The following is a 24,202-nucleotide window of genomic DNA, read 5'->3' on the forward strand; positions in this document are numbered from 1 at the left end:
AATTAATGATGTACAGAAGGATAATTGGCTCATTTTGATGCCACTGTAATACAATCACCACCCTCTGGAATTACATTTCCTTTGCTCAGAGCCAGAGCCGAATGGAAAAAAGAAAACCGAACTTGATTGTTAACACAGAGGTAACTTTATCCAGCTGGACCTACATGCCCAACACTGCTTCAAGTGCAGAAATACTGCCTATCTATCCAAAACTGCACACAATCTTCAAGGCTTGGACGATTCAAGCATAACCTACCAGCATCATGCAGGTAAGTCTTGAATTATCTTTTTATCGACAGCCCCCTGGACTACCATGTATACATGAAGACCGTTCCAAATGTTAAACCTCACTTTAAAAGTGAAGAGAGACATGAAATTACCGGTAACTTCAACATCAGTGCAATATGGAGGACAGGTCTGCCACGCAAAATACCAGTCTAAGAAACTGCCTTATACTGAGTCAGACCGTTGGTCCATCTACCGTGACTCACTGCCCTCCAGATGTCTTGGGATACAACCCCATCAGTCATGGGCCCCCCCAAGAAGCGAAAAAATAATAATAATTAAATGGTTATTGGCAGCCTAAAAGGGGAAAAAAAAACCTCTCCTAAAAATGCTCATGTACTGGTCTTTCTCCCACTCCCAAAATCTAAATAACAATTGAGCTCTGCCAGCCGGCAACCGGCCACTGCGTGTGTGTGTGTGTGTGTGTGTGTGTGCGCGTGTGTGTGTGTTTTGCGCCGGCTGATAAATTATTAAAAGGCATTAAGCAACTATTTTACTTTTAAAAGACAACTGAAGGCAGCTCTGTTTAGGGAAGTTTTAAATGTTTGATGTTTTATCATGTTTTTAATATTCAGTTGGAAACCGCCCAGAGTGGCTGGGAAAACCCAGCCAGATGGGCAGGGTATAAATAATAAATTATTGTTATTAAATTATTATTACTTGGATTCGGGATTGGATCAAATTAGAAAAGGAGGAGGCAACAGAGTTGGAGGGACATGATAACAGATTTGGTGGGCATGCATATTTGTGGTATGGGAAGGGGAAAGTTCATAAAGGATTTCACAATCATATAATAAGAAAGTTGCTAATAAAAGTATAGGGGAAATATAGAGATCTATTAAAACAAAAAACACCTTGGTGGTTATCTCCTATTGAAGCTTCATTTCTTAAACCGTTAAGCAAGAAAGGAATCTGGCCTACATACAGAGATCTATTAATAGAATAAGAAGGAAAATTAAAATAGAAAGGTTGTTGTTGTTGTTGTTGTTCAGTCATTCAGTCGTATCCGACTCTTCGTGACCGCATGGACCAGAGCACGCCACACCCTCCTGTCTTCCACTGCCTCTCGTAGTTTGGCCAAACTCATGTTAGTAGCTTCGAGAACACTGTCCAACCATCTCGTCCTCTGTCATCCCCTTGTCCTTGTGCCCTCCATCTTTCCCAACATCGGGGTCTTTTCCACGGAGTCTTCTCTTCTCATGAGGTGGCCAAAGTACTGGAGCCTCAACTTCAGGATCTGCCCTTCCAGTGAGCACTCAGGGCTGATTTCTTTAAGGATGGATAAGTTTGATCTTTTTGCAGTCCATGGGACTCTCAAGAGTCTCCTCCAGCACCATAATTCAAAAGCATCAATTCTTTGGTGATCAGCCTTCTTTATGGTCCAGGCAGCTCTTATGTCCATACATTACTACTGGGAAAACCATATCTTTAACTATACGGACCTTTGTCGACAAGGTGATGTCTCTGCTTTTTAGATGCTGTCTAGGTTTGTCGTTGCTTTTCTCCCAAGAAGCAGGCGTCTTTTAATTTCGTGACTGCTGTCACCATCTGCAGTGATCATGGAACCCAATTGAAAGGTTATGAAGAGTTAAAAGAACATGTTCAGAGTTGGTTGCATCACAGACAACTAAATGAGATCTTTAAGGAAGACAATAAGAAATGATTTAGTTATACAATCTCTAGATTCCAAAAGGAAATTATAGAGGATAATTCCTAATTATTAAAGAAAGCATACAATATATTATTAGAATGGGAAGCTAAAGATGAAGAGGTTAAATCAGTAGTGATTAAATGGGCACAAGATCTGGGACATAATATACAATTTGAACATTGGGAAAAATTATGGAAAGTGAATCTGAAATTCATGGACTGTGTATTGTTGAAAGAGAATGACATGAAAATGATGTATAGATGGTATATTACACCGGTAAAAATGGCAAAAATGTATAGAACAGGGTCAAATAACTGTTGGAAATGTAAAGAGAAAGAAGGCACTTTTACCATATGTGGTGAGACTGTAGAGTTGTAAAGAATTTTTGGGAAATGATCTATAATTAATTGAAAAAAATATTTAAAATGACATTTGTAAAAAAAAAAAAAAAAGCCAGAAGCCATTTTGCTCGGTATTTCAGGTCAAGAATTGCCAAAAGAAAAATGGAAAATATTTATGTATGCTACAACAGCGGCAAGAGTTTTGCTAGCCCAAGGCTGGAAGACAGGAGAAGTACCAACGAAAGAACAATGACAATAAAAATTGATGAACTACACTGAATTAGCAAAGTTAACAGACAAATTACATGAAAAGGACAATAGTGACGTCAAAAAGGAATGGGAACCTTTTACAACTTACCTACAGAAACAACAAAAAGAGATGGACTCACTGGCAGGTTTTGAATAAACATTCACAACTTTATTTAAGTAGAATATGAAGAAAGACAGCGCAACAACATGTATAGTTATTTAACATGCAGAAGGGTAACAAGTAATGTAATAAACCAGAAAGGGAAGATGAGGGAAGTCAATGGGAGGGTAGGGATTGTAAAATATAATATTTGGATAACTGTATTTGCAAATTGTTACAACAAAGAAACCCATATTTTTTTATTTTAAAAAATCTATGTTTTTAAAACCTACCACTCTCCTCCCAAAAGAGGGTAATAGCACATGGCTTTAGTATGCATGTGAAAATAAGAATGATGCTGAATATAATTTATCCATCTGGCACAGTATCACCTACACCGACTGGCAGCAGCTTTCAGGGGCTCCAGGCAGCAAACCTTCCCAGCCCTACTTGGAGATGCAGAGGATTGAACCTGGTACTTGCTGCATGTAAAGCTGATGCCCTTTCACCGAAGGGGGTGGGGACACTGTAGGCAGATGAACATGCCTGGTAACCTTAGGCACTCATATAGAATCACAGCAGAAGGAAGTAGTCCATATACAACTATGAGAGGAGGTGTTATTATTATTAATTAACTTTGTATGCCACCCTTCATCCAAGGATCACAGGGCGGTTTACTATATAAAAATACATAACATAGCAATAAAAACCACAAACACACACTGTTTAAGAAGCCATAGATTGTTTAATTAGCCAAAGGCCTGGGAGAAGAGGAACGTTTTAGCCTGGCAACTAAAAATGTGCAATGAAGGCAACAGGTGAGCCTCCTTGGGGAGAGCATTCCACCATAGAAAAGGCCCGTTCTCATTTTACCACTCTCTGGACCTCTCACAGAAGAGCCTCAGATGATGGTTGCAGGATGCTGCGAGTTGGTTATGAGTACGTTTCTGAGCACAATTCAAAGTGTTGGTGCTGACCTTTAAAGCCCTAAACGGCCTAGGCCCAGTATCCCTGAAGAAGAGTCTCCACTCCCATTGTTCAGCCCAGACACTGAGGTCCAACTCCGAGAGCCTTCTGGCGGTTCCCTCCCTGTGAGAAGTAAGATTACAGGGAACTAGGCAGAGAGCCTTCTCGGTAGTGGCGCCCGCCCTGTGGAACGTCCTCTCATCAGATGTCAAGGAAATTAACAACTATCTGACTTTTAGAAGACATCTGAAGGCAGCCCTGTTTAGGGAAGTTTTTAATGACTAATGTTTTAATGTATTTTTAATATTTTGTTGGAAGCCACCCAGAATGGCTGGAGAAACCAGCAAGATGGGCGGGATATAAATAATAAATTATTTGTTGTGGTGGTGGTGGAAGAATCCCTGCACAACACACTCTTGAAGAGGAAGCAGACACTAATCCTCTCCTTTTTTTTTGCCCTGCAGCTAATCTTCTGCCGGCTAAGGACCCACCAGTGGTGCTTCATTCTTTTTAATGTTGTTCTTTTCCACATTTTGTTCTTCGGAGCTGATCTTGTGGAAGAATACTTCTTGCGAGCAATCCCCACCACCTACACAGACATGAAGGTCCTCGAAGCCAGGGAGAGAGCACGGAAGCTGGATATGACCCCCTTGAAGGCCAGTATCTCCAAGGCTTATGTAGCTACCAGATCAGAGGCCTGTTCCAACCAAGAGATCTTCCTTCTTGTCCTAGTCTTTGGCAACCCCGAAAACTTGTCAAGGCGCAACACCGTTAGAGAAACATGGGCCAACCAGACACACGTCAGGGGTTATGGTACTCTCGTTTTGTTTGTGTTAGGGAAGCCCTCTTCAGAAGGCACCCAGCTGCAGGTAGTCCAGGAGATGGAGAAGTATCAGGACCTCATTCAAGGCTCCTTCCTGGACTCTGTAGAGAACCAGACACTGAAGACACTGATGGCTGTGGAGTGGGCGATAACTTTCTGCTCCAGGGCCCGGTTCATTCTCAAAGCAGATGAGGAGATGTTCATCAACCTCCCAAGTTTGGTCGAGTACTTGCTCAACTTAAGAACCCATCCCGAAGACATTTACCTTGGGAGGCTGGTTCATCAAGAGAAACCCAACAGAGACCCTCAAAGTCATGGCTTTGTCTCCCAACAAAAATACCCAGAAAAATATTATCCTGACTATTGCAGTGCAACTGCGTTTGTCATCTCACAGGATGTGGCTCGGAAGATCTACGTAACCTCTGGAGAAGTTCCTCTTTCACTGCCTCCTGGTGCCTTTGTGGGACTCTGCAGCAAAGCAGCTGGTGTGATGCCTGCTCACAGTTCTCGATTTTCTGGGAAAAAGCACATCCGCTACAACCGCTGCTGTTACAAGTTCATTTTCACCTCCTCCACAGCAAGAGATACCCAGCTGCTCCAAGAATGGGAGGAGATCAGCAACAGCAAGGACTGCACTGTACTAGAAACGTATTATGGGTTGGTATCCTGCAAAGTCATGACATACCTGGATGGATTTAAACACCTGAGTGTTGATGCCTTACAGAACGAGGCTCTCCATTTTGCTGATTAAACTGACCCCAAAAACTCACATTCCAAAGTTTGATTTTAACCATGGATTTTCCCTGCTGAACCATTTATGTTAGGAGCCATGGCCAGCATCCTGTTGCAAGGAGTTCCACTGACTACTTGTGCTTTGTGTAAGTTTTTCTCTATTCTGAACTTCCCATTTAAAACATGCACACAACAGAAGAGTATAGATGATGAACACTCACAGAACATGAGCAGGAGTCACAAGGTCATGTGAACTAGTCCACTCCACAAGTGGATGGAAGTTCTTTAAATGATGCATCTATGCTTGGATAGAACCTGTTTCCACATGCACTGGTGTGGATGATAATGTGACAGCCAGGCGTGGCATCAACCAGCTCCCACAGTATTCCTTGGACATGTATAGATGATTTCACCCACCCAAACACTGAATAGTCAGGAGCTCATCACCTCTCCTCCCTTCCCTGTTCCAATATCAGTGATCAAAGGATAGACCAATCCACCACTTACTACCCTTTTCAAGTTACGTTAGGGTAGCAGACAATCAAGAACAGGGGAGGCTGTTGTTGCTTTTACACTTTCTTGCAAACTTCAGTGGCATCTGGTAAGTCAGCATTTCCCAAACCTGGGTCCTCAGATGTTGCTGGGAGTTGCCCATCAGCCTAGGCCAGTATCCCCCAATGGGCAGGAGGAATGAGAACTGCAGTCCAATGATATCTAGGAATCCAAGATTGTGGTAGGTGACTTATCAGAAGCAGAGCAAGATTAGAACTGGGGGTCTTGCGCAGCCCTCTGGATGAGGTTGAGGAGGCCAACTCCCATTAGTTCCAGCCAGCATGGTCAATGGACAGGGATGATGGGAGCAACAACAACATCTAGGAGGGCATCAGTTTATCATCCCTAGAGTAGATTGTCCTCTGGGTCAATTGAGCAAATCAGTTCTCTTATATTAAAACTGTAGCTCTTTGTGTAAAGTTGTTCTTAAATTTTAAAGAATTCTCCTCTCTCAGAATGAATCACTAGTTGACCAGCTGTGTTTTCATACATATTCCAGTCCTGCCTTTTTCATGTTAAGAGCATCACTTTCATGTTCAGACTGAAAATAGTCAACTAAATCTCTTTATTTCAAATGAGCCACAAAGCATAATTGGGCAGACATACTTCAAACTATTGAACCTATTAAGTGTTCCCCATCCTGGCCGTGCAGCGTGAAACAGTTTTCACAAAACAGTACTAATATAACCACCGAAGTCATTTTTCTTTCCAGTGACATAAATCATAGCAAGGGCTCAAAGAAACCACAGAACAAGCCCAAGAGAAAACCTCTCAGACATAGAGAATCTCTTGTCTGTGTATATTTCGATTTATAATTCAAATCACACTTTCTGCTTATTTTCTAGCAAGCACCTTCACTAATAACTCTTAAATCAGTCCTCATGTCATATTTCGCATGAGCACTTAAACAGATGTGTAAATAATTTCTGAATTAATTTATAATGTAGTTTCAAAGGTAGTTAAAAAACAGAAGGAAAGGGGGAATGGCAGGTCTTTTCACTGGAATAATCTCCAGCATTGTAAGTGCTGCTTGGGGCAGTGTTGAAATTCTTTCCCACTCCCAGATCACTCACTCGACAGGATTTCTCTATCCCTCAATGGCGGGCATTCCACTCCAGAGTTTCTGGAGATTAATTCCCTGTTATCTGACTGCAGAAATAAGACTGCAAACAAATAAATCTGCTGTTGAACACCACTTAATAGCGAGTTTCAGAGCTCTACTGGAAGCTCCTGAGAGTTGTGACAGACCTGGATAAGCTCCTCCCAGGAAATCCCGAAGGATTGATTTTTCCAAATAGCATGGGATGGAGAAAAATTGCTCAACCTCTGAAGAAGGTAGTGGTGAAAATAAACCCAGATCACCTCAAAGCTTTGGTCTCTCTGCAGAAAGTGTTACCCTTCGAAGTTTAGTCATACTAACTTTTGTGTCTCTGCAGCTGCTGTTAACAATTAAGAATACAAGCCAACAGCATCTGGTGTATCCCTGTCTAACACACTACTGCACTTGGTAGAAAAGCTTAAGATGGATAAGAAGTAATAATAACAATAACAATAACAATAATAATAACCCCGTCATGTGAATTTTTTTCCTGGGCTGTACCAGTTCACACTGCACAGAGTGGAGAAAATCCTCCTGATTTCCTGTAAGATCTAGCATGCCAGGTAACTGTAGTTAGCCTTCTCAAAATTCAACCTTTATTTTATGTCAGGGAGCATTCCTCACTACAATCTGAATTGGAACAACCCAGCAACCTTCCCATTTGACACCTGTAGCAGCCAGATCTCTCCCTCTGCCCTTCACAGATCCAATATGTTAAAGGGTTTGCTCACCTTTCCTGTAAACAACAATTGGGGCAGTTTATATGCTGGAGGAAGCATCAATGAAGTACAGGCAAAGCATTTAAGATCAGGGCCAAAAGACTCAAAACACACACACCTCTACACTGCTTTCACCACTTTTAGGAGTCTGGCTACCTTATAGTGTTCAACTATGTTAACAATTCATCTCTCACTGAGGAATTAACAGAAGGCAGAAAAACCACTGTTTGTAAAGGATCCCATGATTTGTAGGCCCCATGCCAGCTGCTGACTAAGCATCCGAACTCTTAAATAAGGATAAACTTGACTGGCATAGTCCTTAACATGGTCCTCAACATTATTTCCCAGCTATGTGAAATTTCTGAATTAGAAATGCAGGGGGAAAAAATGACCAAACCAATTCCTTCCTCAGATATTTTCCCCCCTCCACATCCAAAGCAAAATCCTATCCAGAAGTCCATTATCACCAGAGAGCAGCTGTTCCAATGTTATTCAGCTCCTTCTACAGCTGTGGTCGAAACAGCCTTGACATAATAAGGCCCTTCGCGCAGGTATGCCCTGAGCCTCATGTAATGCTGGTTTCCAAAGATTTCAGCAATGGTCTTTGAATTGGCCAGAGCCTTCACAAGTTCATATTTGGCCTCCTTTGAAGATTTGTCTGGTTCCACCGATCTGTCTACGATGTATTCCACAAAGCCTGGACTGCTGAGCATCATCCTCTGCGCCCAAGGTTGACTAGCAATGGCCTACAGCATTAACAAAAGAGAAAGATTTAAGACATTATTCCTGCCCTTCTGTTCCAAAAATTGGATTTCCAGGGCAGTGAATGCTCCTACTAAAACAACCATTTAAAAGTAAAATATAGCAGCAGCAAAACAAAACCACCAACAACAATTCAGCCTGGAGGAGAACTAACACATCATAGCAATATTCTTGATTTTTTTCAGAAAACATGGAACAAGTCCAACACACTTCATGGGGAACACTGATCTAGAGCCTGGGTGACTTCAACTCACCTTCACCATGGGGAGAACACAGACCAAGAAGAATCAGAGATGGGTGTCCTAATCATAGCCAGCATTAATCATGTGAAATCTTGGGGTGGATCTTAGCTCAGGGATGGGAAATCTGTGGCCCTCCACATGTTGTTGGACTCCAGTTCCCTTCAGCCTCAGCCAGCATAGCCAACAGCCAGGGATGATGGGGAGTGGAGTCCAACAGCATCTTGATGGCCACCAGTTTCCCACCCTTGCCACTGAAGGCAACCTGCATGCCTATGGTAGACACAAGACTTTCTCCCACAGCCCATTTACTTAATGTCAGTTCATTCAGTTTCAGCTCTGCTTTTATCTCACAGTTAAATCAACTGAAATGTACAGTCTGAGCAGAGCTCCAGATTCCTCAAAGTCTGGAGTCCCATACAGGATTTCATTAAATCTGCAAGGACAAGACCACTCAAACAATGCGCTTGGGTAGTGCTGTGGTTCCCAAGGTCTCTCAAAAGGACTATTAGATACATTCAATCAGACAGATCTCTGTTGTGAAAAAGCACTTACAGTGAAGACCTTTAAGGCACCACAGTGGAGATCAGGGAAGGGCTGGGTACTGATGCTCCTGAAGAGTTCCAAGGGCTGGCTGGACAGAGAGGAGAACCACGATTCTGTCATGCCCAGAAGGTCTTCTGTCTGCTGGTCTGGCTGTATGTAAAATATAGCAATTGAGTTTGCAAATGCAGCTGATAATTTACTGTCTCGAGGGGCAGAACAAGGATGGTCAACTTGGTGCCCTCCAGATGTTGTAGGACTCAATTCTCATCAGACCATGGCCAAAAGTGTGGATGGGATGATGGAAGTTGCAGTCTAATATCTGGAAGGCACCGTGTTGGCTGTGCCTAGGACAGAGGAACACATCAGCCTCAAGCCATCCTACAATTTACTCCACCTACACACATGAAGTGTGCAAAACTTCCATGCATGCAAAACCTTTATAACAAAGGCAGCATTCTGCTTTTAAGCAAGTCTGTAAATGCACATTTCAGACTGATTTGTCCTGTGCACAAATATTTGAGGGTGAGTGGAAACACAACATTTTTTTCTTTAACAGTTTATTTATCTTTTAAAGGTATTATACAGAACCATAACGTTCAATAAACTCTTGAAGCACTTAATTTTTGTTCATACTTTTGGTAAATCTGCAAGGCTGACAAACAACAAGTCAGAAAAATGTGTGTTATAGTTCTCTTGCTTTAACTCATCACTAGTGGATATCACAGATGCAGAAAGCCACCCAATTGTTATTGCTTTCTTCCAAGGGCAGATTCAAACCTTTAATGCTCAATTTTTTATAAGAAACAGAATGTTTTCAATTCCATAAAACTTACCTGCAGATACAAGAGAGATGAAATTGCCTCAAGACACCGGACTCTCAGCTCTGTCGGGGCATTTTTTGCTTGATGTCCTATTCTGTTTAGCACATGATGAAATCTACTCCCTGGGAAGACAAACTTTTTTTTAACCTTTCCATTACATAGGAAGTTGCCTTATACAGAAACCAGACTATTTCTCCATCAAGCCCAGTATTAGAAAATACCTGCTTTTGACAGTAATATCTTGAATTAACAATCATTTTTGTCTGTGGACATGGATCTGTTGCTTGAGCCACAACTAAAACCAGAAAATCTCTAACCACAGTTTGTCAATAAAGTGGCTCCAGATCTTAAAACCAAGTTTTAAACTATGTTTTGACTCTCCCTCCCCAGTCTAGCTGCTTATGCCACGATAATAGCAGCACTGAAGAAGGTTCTGCCCGCCATCTATCCCAGCCAGAATGGCCAATGCCTGAAACACCTGGAGGCTGACAGATTCCCTATCCTTCCCTCCAGAGAGTATTACATTCATTAGCAACCCTTGTACTTGAGATGCATCATTTTCCCACTTCCAATCAAACCTCCTTTCAAACTGAAGTTCAGAATTATGCAGGGTACATTTACACCCTTCCTACATTCCTGTGACAAACTCTTCAGACCGATATGATTATAGCTACACATACACACAAATGTTGTACAGACCCTTCTTCTGTAACACTAGCTTCCCTTCCACATTTGACCCCAAGATCCCAAGTGTGTCCACTGCCACGCCAAACATGGTTGGGTCTTGGCTTTCTGCCATGCTGAATACTTTCTCCACAAATGCGGGGTATCGCTCACATATCTGCTGAGGACTGTCAACAATAGCCAAGTTGCCAAAAAATTTCACAAAGCCTGAAAAAAACCAGAAAATAAAACAACATGAGTTTGGTCACACTATACATGGAAAATAGCATCTGGAAAGAGAAATATAGGCAGGCTGGGACAATGTGCACAAGCAATGCATGTAGTGAAAAGAAAGCCTACCAAAAACAAAAAGAACCAGATGGTCAAGGTCGGGAGGTTTTGTTTTACATGCCAAGCAGACAAGTTATTAGTACAATGTCACCTGTCAGAATAAACTTAAGTCTAGGATTGGGGGTGGTCATCTCAGGGTCCAAGGCCTACTATTCTTCCAATGCATTCTATATCAGTCACCAGGGTTAAACTCAAACCTGCTTTCCTCTGGGATGCTGTAGCCATGTCTCTACCTGCTGTTGTTCGGTGCAGAGCAGGTAGGCACGATTTGGGGGAAACAGCCTGGAAGGCAAAACAGGGAGGCCTAGGAGGTCGAATCTGGCTCTTGGGCGAGAGGCTGCCTGTCCCTGAACTAAATAGTGATTTAAAAAAACAAACACCAAAGTAAAATCATGCCAAGAAGGAATACTTTTTAAATCACCTGGCAAGTAGAAGCTCGAGAAGGGATCAGAATCAGCCCCGATGATTATGTTGGAAATCTTATCAATGATTCCTTGTTGGGCAAGATATTGGCGTCCATGGTAAATATGGGCGAGAGAGGTCACCATCTCTATACACGTAGCTCTGCAACATAGACAGAACATTCAGGTGTATTGTTTAAGATTCCTTTCATCCTCAAAAAAAGTCCATCACTGAGTAATTCCTGGAGAAGAATACTACTTAATTAACTGTTAATGCTTTCTAGGTACTGTGCCAAGGTTTTATGTTTTGTTTTAAGTGGCACAGGCCCTGCCCTCGGGCTTACAAACCAGGACAGAGTATAAAAGGAAAGAAGGCAAAATTAAATAGCCTCCCAGTTAAATAGCAACCTGGTAAAATGGCTACTAAGCTGACAGCTCAAGGCAAGAAGCTGAAGTGCAGCTGCTCTCAGTTTAACAAATTGAATGGACTGTTGCCATCTCATATCTGAAACCTCTGCTGTTTGTTTGAGACAAGACATGTCTGAGCAGTAGGAAGTAGAAGGGAGGCACTGTGTATTTTTACACTAACCATGCATTTGTAATAATGAGGTAAAACTAATTTTATGAGCAGTTTTACTGGTATTATTCACTGCTGAATCACTGTTATGACTTTGTGGTTTAAATGATAGGTTTTTTGTGATAGTTTATCAATTTGTTCTTAACCACCCTGAGTTTCTGATTGTATGGAGAGAGGAAGAAAAACTGTGCAAAGAAAGCCCCTACATGATTAGGTGCCATTGTGTTGAGATATTTTGAGCTGCATGGTGAGGAAGGGAGGGCTACACAGTGAAATCAAACAATTTCCACATAAATCATGATATCTAAAGTAAAGATACAAAATTTAGTATCGGTAACAGCAACAATACTCCCGCCCTAGAGTCTGTTCTGCAGTCTCAGCTTTTGTAGCTGGAGTCAGTCAGTCAGGGCCCCACCCTCCCAGACCAAGTATAAAAAAGGCCTGCAAGACAGACAGCAGGTCTTCCAGGATTCACAGCTTCCAGCCTCTTCAGCAGCCTCAGCTTTTGTATCCAAAGTATGAACGTAAGAATCAGGGCAGAGACAGGCAAGAGGCAAAGCATGCAGGGTTTGGGTTCATGCACAAATACGCACAACTCTCAAAACTCTGGCATGCCAAGAAATAAAACCTTCTACTAACTCAATAGCAGCAGAATCACTCCCAAAGCCATACGTAATATGAAACAATCTAATGAGCGCCCATGACTGCTTATGCCACACACCTTAGAAGCACATCATTCCCCGTCAGCTCCCCAATCAGCTCTGATATTAATCCACTGTTCACACAGTAATTCAATGAATCTGCCGACACCAAGGAGATATTGATAACCAACTAAGACAGGAGAAAAGACAGGAGAAAAGGACATTTGAGATTTCTTTTTTAAAAAACAGAACACCTACAACAAACACACACTATATGCCATTCATGCATGTAATTGTGCTTGCTCCACTTATAACGTCACTTACTGAATGAGGCTGTAGCAACATTCAAGTCATAGCTACAAGCCTTGTGGTGGCTGCAACAGGACTTAAAAGGAATCAACATCATATTTCATGACCATATATCATGGGCCTATGGGGATGGCCACTGCCACCTCCACACCCTGGAACCATGTTCCTCATAGCGTCCAATTGCTCCAAGGCGCATTTGTAGCCCCATTGTTTATTTACCTATATAAATGTGTTTTATTTCATAGCATCATAACTTCACATTAAAAGATTAACAATAACCAACATTGGTCTCTTGTGGTTTATTTTACAGAACATGGCATTTAAAAACAATACAGCACAAGTGGATAAAGCAACATCTACACACACAATCATATTCATAAAGAGGGGGCATGCAATCTCAGTGTGATCCCCTTCAGGTGGTGGTGGTTGCACCAGCACACTAAAAAGACCGAGGGGGCGGATCTTGTAGGATTTTCATGTGGATTTTATAATAAAGGTCACATATTAGTGCAGAGATGAGAAGGAATGGACTTAAGACAGACTGCATAGAAAAGTGACACAGAACAGAGACTGGATTCATCCATCCATATTTTTTGCTCATTTTTTGTTTATATTTTACTGCATGATCCTCTGAGAGTCACCTTTTGTGCAACATTGTGAGGCAAAAAGGCAGGATGCAGGCATTTTGAGGCAGACTACTGTCTTGTCCATGCCTGGTACCATGGACCAAGTCAATCCTCATAACTCCAGTTGAGGATCAAACTGTTCAGGGTACAACCATACCCTGTAGGCAGTAAAAGAGCATCATGACCTGCTCAGATCACATTATTTAGAGCAACTACCGATGGGACTATTAGCAACATGTATCAGTGCACAAGCTCTTCACAATGAGCGTCTCCCAATTGAAGAAGGAAGATGCAATTAGGCATGGAGGCAAGACAACGTGAACCCAACAAAAGCTTTAAGACAATCATATTCCCATGGCAATGAATGGGGTGGGAGAGCTGCCAGTGTTATGATAATAAAAATAACTGTAGGTAAGATAACAAACTCACTTAAACCTCCAGGGAAATTGTAAAACCAGATCGGTCCAGAGACTCACCCAGGTGATTCTAAGCAATACTACATAGAAACTTGTGAACTTTGATGCTATTAGTCCAATTTGTACTTCTGCTTTATTTGAGGGGCAGGGAATCTTAGGTCCAGGGCAAGGGCCAAATGCCTCTCTATCTGGCCCTTGGGAATCTCCTAAGCAGCTAATTCAGTGTTTCTCAAACTTGAGCCCCCAGCTGTTGTTTGTCTACTACTCCAACCATCCCTAGCTAGCAGGACCAGTGGTCAGGGATGATGGGAGCTGTAGTCCAACAACAGCTGGAGACCAAGTTTGAGAAATACTGAGCTAATTGCATTCCCAATCTTTTCTTGGCAGCTGTGGCTATTCCACATCTGATGCCACATGCTGTCAGGCAAGTGACAAGTTGGCATGGCTGGCAAAAACTGCCAGAGACTCCCCACCCAATGAATTAGAATTAAAGGGGCAGTTAGAACACTATGGGAAAAGGGATGCTTACCTCATACACACGACAGCGAACAATGTCACTCCTGGTCATAACATTTTTCAAGTCAACTAGCAAGTTGCCCGCAAGCAGTGCCTCCAAGCTCTCTGCAGTTTGCGCTACCTTTGTCAGTGACATAATGGCCTAGAAAACAAAGGGGAATGGCTATGTGAACCGGAGAAAAATAGACAACAGAATTAGACACAAAATTAGATTTCAGTTGAGGAATTCATCCTCTAAATGTCAACATTTAAGTGCTTCAGGTGTTACGTTTTCCAGACACATGGCACTAAAGGCAGCCTCTGCAAATGGATATTCACACATTTATCTGGATGTTTAGCTCCCCCTACCCTCAAGAATTCAGGGGAGGAGGGGGCAGTGACATCACCGAAACAAGATGGTGATTTGATCTCCTGCTGCTTCCTTCCCCAAAAGCAAAACACTGGAAAAAATCATAATAGAAAATTCAATGATAAACATCTAGCAAGATCTCTGCATACAAACGCTGCAGAGCAGACATGAACTTAAAATTTACATCACAGCACTCTGTGAAGCTGACATAGGGTACTGATGGGGTTACCCATTCAAACTCCTAATAATTTATGAAGGAGTTTCTAGGTGTAGGGATTTTTCTGTTAGCAAGGTTGTGATTAGGGAGGTGGAGTTTGTGTTGAAGTTAATTCCTTTTGGAATTCAGTGCATCTTTATTGTGTGCTGATGGAGTATGAAATTACTGTGGTGCATAACAGATCTATTGCCTGGTATAGGCCGCATAATTTTAAATTTGCCATAGATTGCCACACTGTACTGCAATAATTTGGAATGTAAATGGCCTGGCTAAGTCAAATAAAGCAAGATTATTATTATTATTATTATTATTATTATTATTATTATTAATAGAAACATTAAAATAAATGAACTGCCATACTGATACAAAAACCTTCCTCCCAAGTGGAGGTGGAGGTTCATACACTTCACAAGTTATTTCCAAAAGTAGAGGATCAGCAATCTAGATTTCTCCCAAAACTGATTTTCAGTTAAAATTTATACTAAGTGCTTTATCTTCCTCAAAGGTCTGTTAGATTACTCCTGGCCTGCATTATGTTCCTAATACTCAACAAGAACAATTTCTGGATGAAACTTTTACATTAAGTAAGGCAAAGTGGTGATAGGTGGTGACTTAAATCTCTCATGTTAATAATAGGCAAAAAAAAGTCTACTAAATTTTATTTATGCAAGCAAGAGACCTCTGCCACTTCATAAAATCCTACACGGCCAAGAAAGGGGGCATAGTGGTACATAACCTAAAATGGTATAAGGCAGTGTTTTTCAACCTTTTTGGGCAAAGGCACACTTGTTTCATGAAAAAAATCACGAGGCACACCACCATTAGAAAATGTTAAAAAAATTAACTCTGTGCCTATATTGACTATATATAAAGTAATTTTCCCATGGCACACCAGGCAACATATCGCGGCACACTAGTGTGCCGCGGAACAGTGGTTGAAAAACACTGGTATAAGGCTCCACTCATAAAACACAATATCCTTTTGCTTTTACAAGGCTCAGACCAGGTCCCATAGTTAAAAATGGAGGGTGATAAGAGATCAGGATTTTATGTGCTCAGTCCCTTATCAGAAAATGGACAATAATGCACTAGAATATATTATTAACCCCTTTCTGAAATAAAATTTGACATGAAAATAAAAGAGATTGAAACTTTTAGCTTTTAATTCACCTTTAGTCCCAATAACTCAACACTTTTTCTTTCACAGGCTGATCTGCTAGGTTTTTATAAACTCGCGAGACTTTATATACACTAAACAAAAGACTGTTACAGCTCCAGGATTAAATTTTATTTAAATTTTATATTGGGAGATACACCAGATTATACATTTTCAAAATTAGTCAAAATTTAGGCATTATACAGCTTAAATAGTTTTGGCAGTTACTCAACTCAGGCAACCCACTGGGAAAGGGAATAATCTCCCAACTATAAAAAATCCTCACACAATAGGTTACCCTTCCTCTTACTTCATTAAGAAAAAAAGGGGGAAGATTCTGGAGAAGAATTAGAGGAACAACTCTAGGAACTACCATTTGGATCCATCTCAATTAGAAAATGCTGGTACCTCACTGGTACCTGTGCCCAGCCAGGTTATATACAATTAATCATAACACATCCAATCTTTGCTGTTGAGAATGGTTCTCTAGTACATACGTGGTGGTTTTGCCCAAAAATTATTCCCTTTTGGGAAACAGATTTTCAAACAATTAATCAAATGAGGGGATAATTGCTACAGGCAAACAAAAAAATAGCCCTGTATTATTTTAATGGTCAGATTAACAACCTAACCAATAAAGACGTCATCCTCCATTTATTAACTGCAGCCAGATTAGTGATTGCAAAAATTGGAAAACTTTAAATACAAATCTTTCTGAAGCCTGGATTTCGCAAGTATGGGACACTGTGCATATGGACAAATTAACAATTTCACTAAAGGAATATTGATCTGGAGGAAGAAAGATGCACACCTTCTAGACCAGGAGTCAGCAACCTATTTCAGCTGTGGGCCGGTCCACCATCCCTCAGACCATGGACTATATTTTTTTGGGGGGGTGGACAAATTCCTATGCCCCACAAATAACCCAGAGATGCATTTTAAATAAAAGCACACATTCTACTCATGTAAAAACATGCTGATTCCCGGACCGTCCATGGGCCGGATTCAGATGGCGATTAGGCCACATCCGACCCATGGGCCTTAGGTTGCCTACCTGTTCTAGACGATACAGTATCCTTTTATTAATTGATTAAGATAATCAAACATGGTTTGCACCCTCCATTGACTCATGGAAACTTATGGAGAAGTACTTTCATTTGATTGCCTTTTTGGAACATCTAAAACTACAACCATCAGTTACTATTTTGCTTTCTTTTCTGTACAACTACAAAGCTCTTCATTCCTTGTATGGGTATGTTTAGCTACTTGAAATTAAAAATCAATTTTTAAAAACTATAAAAAGAAGTCAGAAGAGGTAGCACATTATCATACACAAACCTGCAAGTTTGTAATCAGAAGAGTTTGTCTGTTTTGTGGCAACAGCTGCCCTGATTCACAAAACCTTCCCTGACATGGCACCTGGAATCCATCATTGCTCACCAAGGGCAACCAGGCAAGTGCTTATTTGCAAGCCTGTGTTTTATTTATTTATAAAATACCACAATGTCATTAAAAGTATCAGATCTGGTTTACAAAAACCACACAAAATTAAAATCACAGATCACCAGCTAATTATTACATCTCCCCCTTAATTATCTGCATAAGTCTGACAGCGCAAAAAGCCTTGAGCAAGCATTTAAAAATTCCTACAGAAACAGCTGGTAAAGCTCTAATGTGAGAGCACTGCCCACCTATTGCTGGGCCAATAACGCTGAAGGCTCAGTTTTGCACTGACATCAGAGGAGCCTCACCCACTTGATGATTATGCTGAAGGCTCTGTAGCCAGCTGCTGTTAAGCTGGCTCCAGTTTAAAGCTCTTACCTCTTTTGCCACTGCTAGTTTCTCATCAGCAATGCAATAAATGACCTGCCTCAGCAACTCAGGAGTGTTGAGGATTTCTCTAGCAGCACTGGAATCTTCAACTATCTTTCCAACCTACAGATTCAACATGGTGTTGAAAGGCATTAGGCAGTTTCCAACAACTACTCAGTGCACAAGTTTAGTTAAATAAAGGTTACTTCCATTCCCACCCCCACTACCAGCCTTTTTAAACTAAGAAAATGTTGCTGAAGAGCTGTAACATTTCAAGGAACTAGTGAATAAAAATAAACTGAAGGGAAGGGTTATATATTTGCTCCTCTCACTTTGTTGTTGTTGGGTTTTGTTTTTTTTTAAGGAGAGTGGTATGCAGACAGAGTGAAGTTTTATCCACTCCCTCTATGTAAAGAGGCCTAGGAGCTGGGCTCACAATGCCAATGCCCCAAATTGCTTTTGCTAATCCACTGACTGGACTGAAAAAGATTAAAGCTGCCCCACAAAAACTAGCTGGAGCACTTAAAAAAATCTGTATCACCCAACGATAGCTTCTTCAACAAGTGTGTGGATCATCTAAAAACAACATCCACAGAATGGTTTATCCTGAGAACTATTTTATTCCTATACAAGCTTAGCAAATGTAAATCTATTAAATTCATGATCCAAACACTAGCCATACAAATTTTAAGGAGTCATTAAGATTTGCTCCCCGGGCCTGGTTCTCCCTCCTGGCTGATGTCCTCTAAAAGTCACAGGTTGCTCAGGGCCATTAAACCCAACTCACAGCAATCCATGGATGTGTCCCAACCCATCCAGACCCTTCCAAATATACCTGATTTGGCTTAGGACTCGCCAAATCCTATGCAGAGCCCTAATGTATATGTATGTACATTATAAATAAGAAAGAGACAGGAGAAATCTCCTCCTTCTTGATAAACATCTCCAAACATGTAATTTTAACAGACAAGTAATCAAGCATACCTGAGCTATTGTTAGAATTTTGACTGAATTATCTGGATGGAAGAGCCCTTTCTGAAGTTCTTCACCAAAGTTTTGGATTACATACAAGGGATCCATGATCTGCAGTAACCGCTCCAGGATGGAAACACATAAAGAGATCTGCTCACTGTTTTGAAGGGAAAAAATAAGTTAGTTCAAAGGCTTAAAAAATAAAACAACCATTACAACCCCAAATGGTTTAATACATGGGTATCTGCTTCTTTACCAAAATCCACTCAAGGGACTTACTGATTCAAAAGAAAGGTAAGAAAGTACAAGAAACAAGACCCCTTTCTGCGATGGTATCCAGAGCACAGTCATACCTTGTGCTGTATCCGCTTCATATTGCATCTTTTCGCATTACGTCCTGCGGCAACCCGGAAGTACTGGAATGGGTTACTTCCAGGTTTTGCCGCTTGCACCTGCGTAGAAGCACTAAATTGCGCTTCACACCTGTGCAGAAACGCCAAATCGTGTTGCACGCCTGCACAAATGCAGCACTTCAAGTTACGAGCATTTCACATTACGAACGGGCCTCCAGAACAGATCCCGTCCGTAACACAAGGTACCACTGTACATTAACACCCTGTCCATGCTTATTAATTCAGCACCAAAATTTGCTCTTTTTAAAAGCACCAATTAATATCTGTTATATTCTTGTTTATAATAATGTGAAGTTTCTGAGTGCCTAGTCATTTGCTTCCATTAATTATCCTGTTTTATTCTTATTTATCCATAAAATGTACATACCATTTGATTGTAAGGGGGGAAAGCCTCTAAGTCAGGCATCCCCAAACTGCGGCCCTCCAGATGCTTTGGCCCACAACTCCCATGATCCCTAGCTAACAGGACCAGTGGTCAGGGATGATGGGAATTGTAGTGCAAAACATCTGGAGGGCTGAAGTTTGGGGATACCTGCTCTAAGTGGTTTACAAAGGAAGGTAAAAACAATGAAATCACCACTAGAAAATATACAAACAATAATCTAAAACATACAGGATGTTAGAACAGCAATAAAATAGATAAAACAAATTAAAATTCATGTCACCTTCTAAAAAAATGCCCCAAAACCACCTTGGTGAATTAAAAATGGTTGGAGCTACAAGGTATTTTAAAATTAAAATATAAACTAATACTATTTTTAAAAATAAACAAACAACAACTACTACTACTACTACTATGAGCCACATCCACATCCCAAGACATGGTAAATGTTAACCTCACCACAGGGCCGGATTTAGATGAAGAGAGACCCTAGGCTACTCCACTTGTGAGGCCTCTCCCAATCCCCTACCCTCACAACTAGAAGAAAATGGAAGTGTTATAAACAAAACTGAGTGAAGCCAAGGATGATGGTGGGTATTTAAAATTCTTTAATTCACAATTTCTCCTCTAAAGGACATCAGAAAACTTCATCAAAATCTAAGTTTGTCACTTTCAATGTACAGGATGCTCAGAGCAAACAACTTCCCTTGAGACATCATGACCCTTAATTCATTTTTAATTCTTTTGAGTCTTGAAAAACTCCTCTCCCGAGCAGTTAGTGACCATAAAGCTAAGAAATAGCCAGAAAATTGCTTCCACATTAGGAAAGGCCATCTGAATTTTTTTCTTGTATATAATTTGATACAGATCTGTATGAAACAGAGTGCTCTGCTGTAAGCCTATGACTTTGTCTCACGTACAGGTGAAAGTGCAAAAAGTTCATCAACAAGTTTCAGGTCAATATCTTCTGGGTATGCTTCCATCAACAGTTCAACACCTTGCTGAATTTCTTGCTTAGATGCTATCAGAATATAGCAAGAATGGAAAAACAATTGTGCAGTGCAACATCACTGTACACAGTACTTCTTTTAAATTGGCTTCAAGTGCATCTAATATAGGAATAAAGGATTTTATCCTAAACTTGTCTCTTGAAGAAAGTGCATCTAAGGCATCAGGTGCACTTCTGTCATTTCTTTGCCGTTCCCTCACTCTTTGTCTCCTTGTTTTGTGGCAAGGTGGCTTTTGCTTGTTTCTCAAGCTCATAAAAATCTTCTCTAATTTTCCTTTAAAAATCCAGAAGTGAACTGTACAAGCTTGCACAAGAACTCAATAACAGGTCTACCATAATTTCTGAAGGGCTTTGCTGACCTTGTGAAAATGACCTAGCACGCGGATTTATATCTCTAAGATTCTGCAGTTTTGGGCTGTGAACTAGGGCCCCACAGAAATTTTTCAATTTGGACAGTACTAGAGTTTCAAAGTGGGCCCCACTGTCTGGCCCTGAATCTCATGAAGCATCCTGCCCTTGCATGAAGTCTTGGGTTTGCAATTTTGGAAACTGCAATTTTGGAGAGACTGCCCACTGGGGGTGGCAGGCCGGGGAGACCCCCTAGATTTTGAGGCCCTAGGCTCCAGCCTACTTAGCCTATACATAAATCCGGCACTGCCCCACTCTTTTCTTCCCAACCCTATACTGCATATAACACCAATGTCTCACACCAAATGTACCGGTAACTGAAGAACCTGAAGAAAGAGACAATGCATGTGCTTTTGAAAACGAGGGGAAATTATTTTAAAGAAGGAGTGTGCGGCAGCCCCCAGTATTTAAAGAGCCCCCACCCCTGTTACATCATTAGAACTAGAACATAAACCTATGAAACTAGAAAAGAGCAAAAAATATCATTGTTTGGTCCAGATCCTAGGTACTCCACCCTCGCTAAAGGAGACTGTATGGATGATTCACTAAATGATTGTAGGATGTGTACCTCAGCTTATGGCCTCAAATTCTCTTTATCTTATATGTTGCTTTATTACAAAAATGACGACTAGACTCCTAATCCTTAACTGAATAGTTAGTTGCCCAACCACCCTCTCCAGAACCCACTGCTCTCAACTGACCCTCAACTGCCTCGCATTCAAACTCCCTTTCAAATCCTCATCCAATCATCACTCACCACCAGAATTCCACACTCTCTCTTTTCCCCTCCCTCCCTCCTTAACATTCCCAGTCGAGAACAAGGGGGGAAAGGCTTAAGAGTTCAGGTAGGTGGACATGCCAATTGAGTGAACTATAGGATAGGAATGCTTTCTTCCCGTGTCCACCACCCTCATGTGCCAGACTGGTGCTAGCATGGCTGGGAGCCTGGCGCCTGCTGATTGCTCCGTTTTCTTTGCAGGGAGGGAGCCTTTCCCCAATATATACTTTGTTCTGGCCAAATCCCTGGAGAGACATGACGACCCTCAGGCACTGGGGCAGAGGGAAGGAAGGGGTCCTTGTGAAACACATTTGGGGAGTCTGTGGCTTCCAGTAAGTGCTTTTCAGAAGCATGGCTCCCTCCAACAGGGGAGGCTGAGCATATCACAGCTAGTCACCTTTGATAGACATGCAATTGTCTAGCCCTCTTTGAAAGCCATCCCATCCAAAATGCTCTTGTGGTGCATCTGATTCTCCTATGCTTCCTTGCTCCTGCAAGGAGATGACTGTTGTGAGATCCTTCGGTTAACATCTATCTGGGCTGGAAAATATTAAAGAATCAGAGGACTGGTGAGCTTTCCTTGAAGCACAACTGATCAAAGGCAGGCAGATCCGTTAGCATCTTGAATAAAGATGCTCAGATGACAAAAGATGCTATCATACCCCACAAGCGATTCAGTAAAAGCTCCCAAGCTGATGGAGAAGAGAGCAGTTAAGTGGTCAGCGGAGCTCCAGGTTGCCATTTCTGGATCCCACCACAGCCCTTCCAAATTGCCCAAGAAATCAATGTCACAACAGTTTTTTCCTTGCGCCTCCTCCCCATGATTCCTCGTGGGGCCTTCACAGACATATGCTGTGTCTGAACCAGCAGATCCCACCAAACCAAGTAATCGAGGACCCAGTCAGAAAAGTAGTGTGTGCAGTCATACCAGAAATAAACAAAATAACTAAACAGGTTTGTACTAGAAGACACCCCAGAACTGGCCCTACTGAACATCTTCCAAGATAACAATGCCCACTCACACTACGAAGAGTTCATAACCCACCCACAGCATACCTCAATATGGCTAACTTAACCCGACAACCCCCCCCCCACCCACGCACAAACAAATCCCACTGCAGCCATCCAAAGACAATCAACCACACCTTAGGCCACCCCAACCTCTCTCACCACCAAGGAAACATAACAAGCGAGTAGAAAGAGAACTTCCCCAAGTGATGCTGACAGAAAACCTCCAAGCATACAATAAATAAAAGAACTTAAGCTTTGTCACCCCAGCCCCTCTCCCCCGTCCCCGCCTCGCCTCCACCCACACCCCTGCAATTCAGAGACAACGGGCTGTCGCCAGAGCTGGCTCTACCAGAGAACAAACTTGCTGAAATTAACAAACATGAGCAATTAGACGTTTGTGGGAGCGGAGCGGAGAGGCGGTTATTGGTTTGTGCTTTGCTTTGCCGTGTATTTTGGGGACCTCGTTTTCCATTTTTATGTTGCTAACCATCCCTGCGATCTTCCGGGTTAACGAGGGCGATTCTTAAAAATCTAATAAACAAAAATGGAGAGAGAAATAGAATCCCCCCCCGCCCTTTACACACACACACACACACACACACACACCTTTAAATAGGCAGGTGGGTCTGTTAAGCGCCACAGAATCACAGACATGTACAGTTGGAAGGGACCCCGAGGGTCATCTAGTCCAACCCCCTGCAGTGCCGGAATCTCAACACGCGTTCTCCGTGGCGGGCATCCTCCCTCCCCCGCAATTGTTGTTTGTTTTATACCCCGCCTTTCCTCCCCCCCCCTGACACGAACCCGAGGCGGCTTAATAAAGAGCAAGAGCCGCCCGATCTCTCTCCACTCACCTTCCCCCGCGTGCCGTGAGAGCGAAGAGTCCCGCCAAGGGGAGCTCGGACCGCCGCTCCCGCAGGGCGCTGAGAGGAACGGCGAGCAAGGACAGCCGCAAAGCGCGCAACTCCTCGAGCGGATCCTCCATCAGCGGGACCATCGCGAGCATCTCCAGCGCCTCATCCACCTCTGGCGCCGCCATAGCTGAATGTGTGGAAGAGCAGAAGAGAGTGCTGGGGGTGGGGTGGGGGGAGCGGAGGAAGAAGAGGAAGTGAAAGGAGTCTCGCGAGACTTCGGCCCTTAGCAACCGAAGCGGCCGCGTAACCAAGGCCGGTGCCTCATCACGGCCGCGGCACTCAGGTACAAAGGCAACGCCTCCTTTATCTTGAGAGCCCCTTGTGACTCGGAGCTCGGGCTTCTGATTGGCTGGGGGAGGAAGGAGGGCGGGGCGTGCTTAATTTTTTTTTCCTGGT

The 24,202-nt window shown here is 42.2% G+C and overlaps 2 protein-coding genes across 2 annotated transcripts; one reads left to right on the forward strand and one right to left on the reverse strand.

Moving 5' to 3' along the window:
• Positions 1-263: 263 nt before the first annotated feature.
• On the forward strand, positions 264-5,409 carry LOC117040439 (putative UDP-GlcNAc:betaGal beta-1,3-N-acetylglucosaminyltransferase LOC100288842). Its single transcript, XM_033138218.1, has 2 exons — positions 264-269; positions 4,057-5,409. Exons 1-2 carry the CDS (start codon positions 264-266, stop codon positions 5,164-5,166), a joined length of 1,116 nt encoding a protein of 371 aa, XP_032994109.1. The 3' UTR covers positions 5,167-5,409.
• A 1,962-nt stretch (positions 5,410-7,371) lies between these two features.
• On the reverse strand, positions 7,372-23,960 carry PSMD5 (proteasome 26S subunit, non-ATPase 5). Its single transcript, XM_033137371.1, has 10 exons — positions 23,747-23,960; positions 18,904-19,048; positions 17,929-18,042; positions 14,399-14,527; positions 12,599-12,708; positions 11,321-11,463; positions 10,585-10,776; positions 9,898-10,007; positions 9,074-9,214; positions 7,372-8,263 (listed from the first exon to the last, which is right to left on the reverse strand). Exons 1-10 carry the CDS (start codon positions 23,929-23,931, stop codon positions 8,006-8,008), a joined length of 1,527 nt encoding a protein of 508 aa, XP_032993262.1. The 5' UTR covers positions 23,932-23,960; the 3' UTR covers positions 7,372-8,005.
• Between the last annotated feature and the right edge of the window lie 242 nt (positions 23,961-24,202).

This window comes from Lacerta agilis, chromosome Z, assembly GCF_009819535.1.
Source record: "Lacerta agilis isolate rLacAgi1 chromosome Z, rLacAgi1.pri, whole genome shotgun sequence".
Taxonomy (NCBI): domain Eukaryota; kingdom Metazoa; phylum Chordata; class Lepidosauria; order Squamata; family Lacertidae; genus Lacerta; species Lacerta agilis.

Excerpts from the sequence above, each read along its gene's own strand:
- PSMD5 (XM_033137371.1), bottom strand. The coding sequence starts at position 23,931 with ATGGCGGCGCCAGAGGTGGATGAGGCGCTGGAGATGCTCGCGATGGTC. Across the intron at positions 12,709-14,398 it reads TTCGCTGTCGTGTGTATGAG|TTGGTTATCAATATCTCCTT; the intron begins GTAAGCATCCCT and ends CTCCTGTCTTAG. Across the intron at positions 10,777-11,320 it reads CTCGAGCTTCTACTTGCCAG|GCTTTGTGAAATTTTTTGGC; the intron begins GTGATTTAAAAA and ends GGTTTTTTTCAG.